This window comes from Aulonocara stuartgranti (genome assembly GCF_965226115.1).
Source record: "Aulonocara stuartgranti genome assembly, chromosome: 18".
NCBI lineage: Eukaryota > Metazoa > Chordata > Actinopteri > Cichliformes > Cichlidae > Aulonocara > Aulonocara stuartgranti.
The window spans coordinates 25523896-25535095 of NC_138954.1; the positions used below are offsets into that span (position 1 = coordinate 25523896).

Sequence of the window (11200 nt, forward strand, 5' to 3'; positions counted from 1 at the left end):
AAGATCTATTGTGTATATCTGTTACTCATTTTAATAATTTCCACATCACAGGCATTAGTGCAGGGAAAGGGAAGCTGTCAGGGCAGCAGCATACACTACAAGGTGTGACAGGTGCCTGTGCAGTACTTCTGGTGACAAGTAATGAAGGCAACAACGAATCAGTGAATCAGCAGAGTTGCTGCAGTTTTTTTCTGTGTGTTTAAAGGAGTTTAAAGTTGTAAAAGCTTGGTTGGATTTGACGACACTGAGAGACATTAAGTGCTTTTAAAAGTAGTTGTTATTAAAACGATTCATGTTCAGTTGTTTTATTTATTTCAAAGTTTTCTTTCTTATAGGTAATAAAAACGTGTTAACATGTAGGCAACACAGCACTGAAAACTTTTCTGACTGACACGTTCAAACATAGAGAGTTTACAGTAATACTTACAGTTAGTTGCCTCCACTCTTCCATTGATGCATCGAACCTTAGAATAATGTTCTAACGACCAGCTGTGTGGTTTCACACACTCCACTCTCTCTTCCTTACCATTTTCTATGTGCACAGTTCCCACAGATATGTATGCAGGATTGTCATTGGTGTTGACAGCACAGAAGTTAGCTGGACACAAGAAACAACCATTAAATTAAAATTTCTCCCCAACGCTTTAAGAGATCCTTAAAAATGATTATCATTGATGTGTTTATACCTCTGCACTCAGGTAAGTCTGACCACATGCCACTGCTGATACACTTCACTCTTTCTGGACCCACTAATCTGTACAAACGTTGGCATCGGTATGTCAAATGGTATTGTGAAGTTTGCTGAGCAACAGCATTTTCAATAACAGGGAAGTTTCCGCAACTTTGAACTGAAATGAAAACGCAGGAATATTTCTGAAAACATACCAAACTGTGGCCGAGGTAATGCACTTAACATTCTGATTGGTCAGCATGAATAAATTCAAGGAGAAAATAATGTACTTATTTACTTGTTGTATAACGAAGACGTGTATCTCTCTCATTTGAAGATCCTGAAAGATACAAAACAGTTATTTTGCTTTGAGATTAGGCCAATTTGAACATTTTCTCTATTATTATTTTATAAAGTTTGTCAGTCATTTTTATGTTAACAAGGTATTCACTTTTAACTTTTAACCCCCACTGAGACATAATGTAAATCATAACCTACCTCCATGTCCTGGCTGTATCACACTGCCGTCTCCTGTTTCTGTAACTGTTGATTCAGTATGTTCACCACCTGGTCTGGTTTCAATCTCTGTCAGAGAGACAGAAAATACATCACATATTCTACACACACTACATATGCATCCAAGAACTTTTACTGCTCAAAAACACCCAGAAATAAAAGGATAAAGTCACTGTAATATGTATTAAATATCTGGTTTTTTTTGTATTTTTGTATTTTATTAAATTTCACTATGAACAGCAGAAAAGACTGTAAACAGACACTGACAGTCCACTTCCTGTTTAAACGTGCATCATTTGTAGACTGTAAACTTCGATTGATTGCAGACTACTTATTATTTTTTATTTATTATATTTCTGACCACCTGATCATTCACTATGCAGCAGACTGTGACAGCACTGAGCAGCTCCTTCAGTGGGAGACTGCGGCACCCACGGTGTGGGACGGAGAGATTTCGCAGGTCTTTCCTCCCCACTGCTGTCAGACTCCATAATAAAGACTTTAACTGATCAAGCACACACATCCATACATATGCAATAATACTAAGTGCAATAATCCTTTCTGTCATCGTTGTATTTTTACTCAGTTGTATATAGTATTTGTATTTGTATTCTATTTTTATCTTATTGTATATTTATTTTATTTTATTCTACTGTATATAGTATTTTATTTTATTCTATTCTGTACAGTTGTGTACTGTATTTATTCTTATTGTATTTATTCTTATTGTATTTATTCTTATTGTATTCTAATTTTTGCCTCATAACTTTTGCACTGTCCACTTCCTGCTGTGACAAAACAAATTTCCCACGTGTGGGACTAATAAAGGTTATCTTATCTTATCTTATCTTACTAAACATTCTCATTCATTTGTGCACTGATACAAGTTTCATGTAATCAGTTGTATTTAAACTTACTGTGGATTATTGCCAATTCATAAAAAGTAAATACATAAATGCAGATCTCATTAAACAGTCAGCTTACTGCATGTTGGCACTGCTGTCCAGTTTCCCTGTATACAAACAGATTTCTCGGTGTGTGCAGTGTATCTGTCTTCACACTCATACTGCACTTCTGAACCTGCTGCAAACACTTCCTGGTATCCATGAATGATGACTGCATGGGGGATTTTAGGAGGTGCACTGCATGCACTCATACTTCCTGTAAAAATAAAAAGTCATGAATAGAAGCAGAAAAAAAGTGTTGAACAGCTAACTGGAGTCAAACATGTGGCAGACTTACTCTCACAGACTGGTGCAGAGGACCATTTTCCATTTCCACAGGTAGTGGTGTTGATCTGGTTTTGGTGCTCAAATCCTCCATCGCATGTTATCGTTAGTGTACTTCCATCCTCATACCAGCTGTTTGAGTTTTCAGGGTACTTTCCATTGGGAATAGTTGGTGGAAGGCAGCTGCTTTCATCTGTGGAAGAACAGACCAGAGTCACCATCAACACTTTGAGATTTCACAGAGTAACTTTTACATTCATAATTAAAACTTTCTGACTGCGAACAGCAACATGTCGCATTAAACGTTGTGAAGAGTTAATTCAAGGAATTACTGGAAGAAAGTTTTTTTTAATTGTTCCTTTAAATCTGAGGAAAACCAGACAAAAGTCACCATCAACAGTTTAACAATATTAACTGTTGGGGTTCAGGGTTAGTGTAAGTGTTCATAAAAGTCACGATCAATGACAAATTCCCATCTTAACCATGAAGACAAGCAACATGTATTTTCTTTTTAATTATAATTTATGTTTTATTGGTTTTCTTATTTATACAACATGAACAACAATACAACTTAATCACAGTGGAGGGGAAAAAAACAAAACAAAACAAATCAAAACAACAACAAAAAAAGAACAAACAGACAAAAACAAAACAAAACAAAAAACCTAACAAACACGTATTTTCTTGGAAGAAATGCAATTTTCTTTTATTCGTGGCAGAATGATTCTTGACAGGCTTGGACTTCTGTGATTTGTGGTATTTAACTTTAAAACTCCACAAACAGCAAAATGTGTCCCTGCATGAACGGTTAATTCAAAGAGAATTAGGAGTCCCAAACTCTGATTTGTATGTCCTGTACCTCATAATATTATTTTTTATTTAGTTTATAACTTTTTTAGAGTTAAAATGAAAGCTTCACCATCCTGACATAAGATTGAACATTGTCTTTATTTGCTGATCAGTCTGATTTTTAGCTTATTTCTTATGTTTTGAGACAACTGATTACACAATCTTTTAATAATATATATATATATATTTATTTAAGTTTTTAAGCACATTTACCATTCCCAGTATAGACATATATATGTAACACTTACCTATGCATTGTGGTTCATGAGACCATTGCCCATGTTCACAGGTACTGGTTGCCCACCAACCCTCCACTACAGGTTTATATCCGTTATCACAGGAATAAGTGATCGTGGTTCTGTCAGAGTAAGTCTCTTGTTCGGGGATAAAATAACCATGAAGCCTGGGAGCGTCACAGCGCTGTGCTGAAATACAATAAAAACAAACAAACAAGCCCCATAAAAACGCACATTAGATATATAACCAACAACTTCAAATAAATAAATAAATGTCCTCACCGAGAAGCACTCCAGGAAATAAAATCAGGACAAATCCAAGAGACCTGAGACACATTTTGCAGGAATTAATTCACAAAGCAGAGCAGAGTAGAACCTTGTTCTTCTGAACCAGTTAATAATTAGTCATCAAAGCCTAAAAGTTGGGAAACAGTAAACAAACGGCTGAGTAATTCTGGCTGCTGTTGAAATCAATTCACAAATAGACACTGCGTGCACATTTTATAAATGTATAAAGCTTAAATTGGGGTCCTTACAAATGCACACAAAGTACGCAGACACACATTTTGTACACATAGTGAACGTCAAGAAAACACCGCTCAGTTGGAACTGCTTGTATTTCTTTCTTTCCTCCTGCATTTGTCAGATAATGTTTTTGTACAAAAATCTATGAGGTTATTTACAGTCCAGATTTCAAACTGACTTCCCGGACAGCCGTAATCAGAGTTCAACATTGTGAAACATCAAACAGCAGCCACGTCAATGCACAGACGTTCAGCAAAGACTGAATCCTAAAGCCAGAAACAAAACAAGCAAAAAGGATGTTGACTGTGTTCAGTAATATTTAGTAATATTAGTAATATTCAGTAATTTTTTATTCCTATTTATTCTATTTATCCCCTTTGTATATTTTATTTATATTTGTCTCTGTATTTATATATGTGTGTGTGTGTGTGTATATATATATATATATATATATATATATATATATATATATATATATATATATGTATAACAATTCTCTTTTGTAACTGTAACTTCGGTCGTTGCTGTGCTTTTCTTTGGAAGTCGAATTTCCCAGAGGAACCCACCCGAGGGATTAATAAAGTTCTATCTTATCTTATCTTATCTTATCTTAATATTGTTATCATGATATTTGTTTTGCGGTGAAAGATTCAGTTCTTATTGATCCTTGCATGCTCTCTATATTTTCTTTTGAGGGACATGTGTTGGGTAGATTGAAGTAAAATTAAGTAAAAGGACAGATGTTTAAAAAACAATATAGCAATGGATGAATTACATATGAGTTTTAGTTTCCTACTATTCTCACTCTATTGACAGCTGGCTGAGAGCTCGGAGCTTTCTCTGGATAAATGTGACATCTCAGGGGAATCACAGGACAGCAGTTTATATAAATTGTTAGATCCTGACACATCGCTATGCTGATGAATATAGGCTTTGTTAAAACCTGTGCATCATTTTTATTAATTACTATTAGTTTGTTGTCAGCGTGCTTTGCAAGGCTGCCGGTGTTTATTAAATTCAGTATTACATATTAAAAGAATCCAACATTAATCTTGTGAAGTGTGTTTGAGTCTAATTCAGGGATGTCAAACTCATCTTACATTGTGTGGCACTATAGCCCACTGATCTAAAGTGGGCTCGACCAGTGAAACTGTCCATCGGTGAAAAGAAGTTTAGTTAAAAATTTAAAGCACTGAGACGTCGTAAGAAAGAAAAACAAACGACTGTTTGAACAGTACAACTAAGTTTTTCCACATAATAAAAAAATGCTGCTGTAATAAATGAAATAAATATTTCAGTGATACTCTTTGAGCATAAATTGGAATAAATAAATGTGTAAAATGACCAAAGAAAATTGGCTGATTAAATTAGCTCGTTGCCCAGATTGTGCAGTAATTATAAAACAAGATCGTTTCTGTGAATTCAAAGAAATTGTCCTATTTCTATGGGCTCAAAATGTGGTCATAAATATTTTGTACTTGTAAAAAAGATTTGTATGTGTAAAAAAGATTTGTGTGCGTAAAAAAGATTTGTATGTGTAAAAAAGATTTGTGTGTGCGTAAAAAAGATTTGTATGTGTAAAAAAGATTTGTATGTGTAAAAAAGATTTGTGTGTGCGTAAAAAAGATTTGTGTGTGTAAAAAAGATTTGTGTGTGCGTAAAAAAGATTTGTATGTGTAAAAAAGATTTGTGTGTACGTAAAAAAGATTTGTGTGTGCGTAAAAAAGATTTGTATGTGTAAAACAGATTTGTGTGTGTAAAAAAGATTTGTGTGTACGTAAAAAAGATTTGTGTGTGCGTAAAAAAGATTTGTATGTGTAAAACAGATTTGTGTGTGCGTAAAAAAGATTTGTATGTGTAAAAAAGATTTGTGTGTGCGTGAAAAAGATTTGTGTGTGGACTTAGAAAAAAAACCCCTGCAAGTTACAAGTACGGATTTTGACCCTATTTTTCTTCCTTTCATCTGATTGGTCAATGTCATGTCAATCACAAATGTAACAATCCAATCAGAGAACAGATGGGTTTGGCTGTCGAGGGGCGCTTTTTTTGAACTGCAGGTCTTTGAAGGGAATAAATGCCCTTTTACATGCCAACCCAGCGTTTTCCGGACCGCGGGGTGGGGGCGGGCAGTGTTTTGGAAATGACAGTCTTCATTACAAAGCTTTCTTCGTTATGAATTAGCATACATGTTTTTATTGAACATTTGAAGAACTAGCAAAAAAAACAAACTCTTGTAGAGGACATAAAGTCAGAGATAGAAAAGACAAGGAGCAGGTGCATCTAGTACAGGTAGATCTGCTGCAAAAACCCACAGAGCCCAGCAGCCAGCGTAACAAATTCTGGATCCTTTGCTTTTAGTTAGCAGTTAGCATTAGCAGCACATCCTGCGTCCGATGTGAAAGGACTTTTATGCTGCGCACTGTGACTCACAGCAATGGTCCTGGGTCAACCCTGACTTTGTGTTAAACTAATCCTAAAGTAATAATGGTATTTCTAACCACTGATATACCACAACTTTTTCCTTTCAACAGCTACTGAAAGTTAGGGGACCTAGCTGCTATCAGATATTTATATAGCGATCCTCCAGCTTCAAACTGTATCACCCTTCAAGGACCTGCAGTTCAAAAAAGCGCCCCTCCGACAGCCAAACCCATCTGTTCTCTGATTGGATTGTTACATTTGTGATTGACATGACATTGACCAATCAGATGAAAGGAAGAAAAATAGGGTCAAAATCCGTACTTGTAACTTGCAGGGTTTTTTTTTCTAAGTCCACACACAAATCTTTTTTACGCACACACAAATCTTTTTTACGCACACACAAATCTTTTTTACGCACACACAAATCTTTTTTACAAGTACAAAATATTTATGACCACATTTTGAGCCCATATATTTTCTGGGCCCACTAAAAAGTTTCTTTAATACTCATTCTATATACTCAATATTGAAAATATTGAAAAGGCATGAATTTTCAAATTTTTCCTTTTTTAAAATTTATTACTTAATTACTTTGGTGGACTATGAATAGCCACAGATCTTTATCAGCTGCTTATGTCAGCAACCTGCTGTCAAGGCTCGGCTGTGTGGCAGGCAGGAGGAGGACCCAAACGCAAAACTCACAGACACGGGGATGAACTCAAAATCACAGCTTTAATGCTGGAATGGCAGAACATAGGAAATACAAAACTAAACTGGGAAAAGTAAACTAACATACGCAGAGAGACACAGGGAGATCCACACAACATGAGGGACGACGTCACGCTGAACAGAGGGAGACGCAGACAGAAATACACAGAGGGTTAACGAGGGGAGTGGGAACACACGGGGAACACAGGTGACACTGATAGCCATAACGAGACAGGGCGGGGTGAACTGAACACTGACGGGAGAGGTGAAACAGGGAGCACAGAGGTTCAGACAGGAGGAGAGAGAGCACGAGTAGAACACCAACATAACAGGCAGGGGAGACACGGAATAAACACGAAAGGGGACGAGGGCTCATAAATACATAGAGGGGCACACAGGGAGACATGAAGGGCAAGGGATCAAAACTAGAAGCCATAGAATAAATCACACAAGTACAATAATACGAAAATCACAAAGAACTAAAAACGCTGGGTCAGGAGACCCAGGACCGTGACAGTACCCCCCCCTCAAGGGCTGTCTCCAGACAGCCCAAACACAGAAAAACAAAACCAAACAGAAAACAACCCAGGGCGGGCGGCGGGGGCCCAGGACGGAGGGCTCGGAACAGAAAACAAAGAGCACAGAAAACACCGGAGCCCAAGAAAACAACCCAAAACACAGAGCAGTTCAGGGGGCCGACCGTGCGGAAGGCAACGGCGGAGACGCGGAAACAGTTCAGGAGGCCGACCGTGCGCAAGGCAACGGCGGCGACGCGGAAACAGTTCAGGAGGCCGGCCGTGCGCAAGGCAACGGCGGCGACGCGGAAACAGTTCAGGAGGCCGGCCGCGCGGAAGGCAGCGGCGGCGGCGAAGGAGACGACGGAGCAGTTCAGGAGGCCGACCGCGCGGAAGGCAGCGGCGGCGGCGAAGGAGACGACGGAGCAGTTCAGGAGGCCGACCGCGCGGAAGGCAGCGGCGGCGGCGAAGGAGACGACGGAGCAGTTCAGGAGGCCGACCGCGCGGAAGGCAGCGGCGGCGGCGAAGGAGACGACGGAGCAGTTCAGGAGGCCGACCGCGCGGACGGCAGCGGCGGCCCTCCAGTCCCAGGCGTGCCGGCCATGGCCCGGTGGGCGCAGGGCCAGACGAGGCAGCTGATGAGGATGCCGGACCAGACGAGGCAGCTGATGAGGATGCCGGACCAGACGAGGCAGCTGATGAGGATGCCGGACCAGACGAGGCAGCTGATGAGGATGCCGGACCAGACGAAGCAGCTGATGAGGAGGCTGCGGCAGACGAAGGCTCTGAAGAGGAGGCTGCGGCAGACGAAGGCTCTGAAGAGGAGGCTGCGGCAGACGAAGGCTCTGAAGAGGAGGCTGCGGCAGACGAAGGCTCTGAAGAGGAGGCTGAGGCCGGGCCAGGCGAGGTTGCAGAGGCTGAGGCCGGGCCAGGCGAGGTTGCAGAGGCTGAGGCCGGGCCAGGCGAGGTTGCAGAGGCTGAGGCCGGGCCAGGCGAGGTTGCAGAGGCTGAGGCCGGGCCAGGCGTAGCAGAAGCACAGGCGGATGTAGCCGGGCCAGGTGATGACGAGGCGGTCGCAGATGGCGGCTGGACAGGCTCCTCGGGCCCTCCAGCTGATGCGGCGTGAGGCTGAACGGGCCCCTCGGACCCTCCAGCGGAGACAGGAGGCTGAACGGGCCCCTCGGACCCTCCAGCGGAGACAGGAGGCTGAACGGGCCTCTCGGTCCCTCCAGCGGAGACAGGAGGCTGAACGGGCCTCTCGGACCCTCCAGCGGAGACAGGGAGGTGCTGGCCGGGCTCACTGGAACCCCCAGCGGACGAGGTAGATGGCGGCGTGGGAGCCGCGGAGTCCTGGATGAGCTCATCCGAGCTTCCAGCAGGAGCTGAAGTAGAGCCAGAGAGGATTGGGACCCCGGGCTCAATGTTAAGCTGGCTAGAAAACCGCACTGCTACGGGGAACTGGGCCAAAGGTTCAGGTGCGAGCTGAGCTGCTGGACACACGGGGACCTGAGCTGCTGGACACACGGGGACCTGAGCTGCTGGACACACGGGGACCTGAGCTGCTAACGGTGGAGAAGTAAATGACTGCACAGGGGACTGAACTGATGTCAGTAGTAACGGTGGTGGTGAGGGTGGAGTAGGTGGTGGAGTTAATGACTTCACAGGGGAATGAACTAGAGGTAGTGACGGTTGTGGTGCTGGTGGTTGAGTGGGTGACTGTGCTAAAGGAGGCTGCACTGGGGACACCGGAGACTGCACTGGGGACACCGGAGACTGCACTGGGGACACCGGAGACTGCACTGGGGACACCGGAGACTGCACTGGGGACACTGGAGACTGCACTGATGGTTGTAGTGGAGGTGTAACGGGTGAAGGAGTGGCTGAAGTGGCTGTGGGTCGGACGGCTAGTGGCTCAGCTACAGGGTATGGCAACGGCAGGGCTATGGGTTGAATGACTGGCTGAGTAGCAGCCTGAGTGGCTGGGTGTAGTGACGGTTGTGGTGGAAGAGAAACAGGTGGTAGTGTGGATGATGGAGCTAAGGGCGACTGAGTGGCAGACCGAACTGATGACTGAAGCGATGGTAGAGGTGAAAATGGAGCGTGTGGCGGCGAGGGAGCTAACTGAGCTGCGGGTGGCGGCGAGGGAGCTAACTGAGCTGCGGGTGGCGGCGAGGGAGCTAACTGAGCTGCGGGTGGCGGCGAGGGAGCTAACTGAGCTGCGGGTGGCGGCGAGGGAGCTAACTGAGCTGCGGGTGGCGACGAGGGAGCTAACTGAGCTGTGGGTGGCGGCGAGGGAGCTAACTGAGCTGGAAGTAGCAGCGAGGGAGCCGACGGAGCTTCTGGCAGCACAGAAGGTGAATTAGAAGGCCGAATGTCCGGCTGTGGGGTGGCGCGTCGGCGGCGTGAATGCCGTTTCTTTTTTGATGATGGCTCTGACGGGCCGAGCGGCTCCGCATCCGGCCCTTCAGGCAGGTGGGTAGTAGCAGCTGGGGGATGAAGGTGGAGCTCGTTGCGGATTAAGTCCTGTTCGAGTGGGTGGAGCGCACTGAGTAGCCAGGGAAGACCAGAGATTAAACGCTGTAGCTTGGTTTCCACGGCGCGGCGAAATTCCTTTCCCTCATGTTCGAGCCACAGATGCAGGAGTTTTTCCACGGAGTAGATAATGTCCAGACGCAGTTCTTCTGGTGGGTTGAGTGCTGCTGGGTCCATATCTGGTGACGTCGTACTGTCAAGGCTCGGCTGTGTGGCAGGCAGGAGGAGGACCCAAACGCAAAACTCACAGACACGGGGATGAACTCAAAATCACAGCTTTAATGCTGGAATGGCAGAACATAGGAAATACAAAACTAAACTGGGAAAAGTAAACTAACATACGCAGAGAGACACAGGGAGATCCACACAACATGAGGGACGACGTCACGCTGAACAGAGGGAGACGCAGACAGAAATACACAGAGGGTTAACGAGGGGAGTGGGAACACACGGGGAACACAGGTGACACTGATAGCCATAACGAGACAGGGCGGGGTGAACTGAACACTGACGGGAGAGGTGAAACAGGGAGCACAGAGGTTCAGACAGGAGGAGAGAGAGCACGAGTAGAACACCAACATAACAGGCAGGGGAGACACGGAATAAACACGAAAGGGGACGAGGGCTCATAAATACATAGAGGGGCACACAGGGAGACATGAAGGGCAAGGGATCAAAACTAGAAGCCATAGAATAAATCACACAAGTACAATAATACGAAAATCACAAAGAACTAAAAACGCTGGGTCAGGAGACCCAGGACCGTGACACCTGCTCTCTTCTGCCCCGGGTGATGATGTCATCAAGCTGCTCTCCTCTGCCGCTTACAGGTCCGCTTACTTAAGATACCTGCAGCATAATCTGGAATAAACTGGAACTAATGACCATAGTTTAACAAGTAGTTTTTATTTAATGAAATAAATACCTCAAGTGGAAATAGAATAACATTTTTAGACTGTTGCTTCTACATTCATAATGTTATAATCTTTAAATGTTAAC

At 43.6% G+C, this 11200-nt stretch overlaps 1 protein-coding gene across 5 annotated transcripts in view; it reads right to left on the reverse strand.

Moving 5' to 3' along the window:
- Positions 1–5733, reverse strand: part of LOC309693878 (complement factor H-related protein 1-like) — a 27763-nt gene extending 22030 nt beyond the window's left edge. For 2 of the 5 annotated variants that reach the window (XM_082513487.1, XM_082513484.1), the window contains exons 1-8: positions 3783–4370; positions 3513–3689; positions 2429–2608; positions 2171–2347; positions 1169–1255; positions 969–1010; positions 687–848; positions 428–598 (exon numbers count right to left, since the gene is read on the reverse strand). In XM_082513487.1, the coding sequence (XP_082369613.1) occupies positions 428–598; positions 687–848; positions 969–1010; positions 1169–1255; positions 2171–2347; positions 2429–2608; positions 3513–3689; positions 3783–3837 (1051 nt within the window). In that variant the 5' untranslated portion in view covers positions 3838–4370. The other 3 variants (XM_082513488.1, XM_082513486.1, XM_082513485.1) reach the window with 3 other exon arrangements.
- Between the last annotated feature and the right edge of the window lie 5467 nt (positions 5734–11200).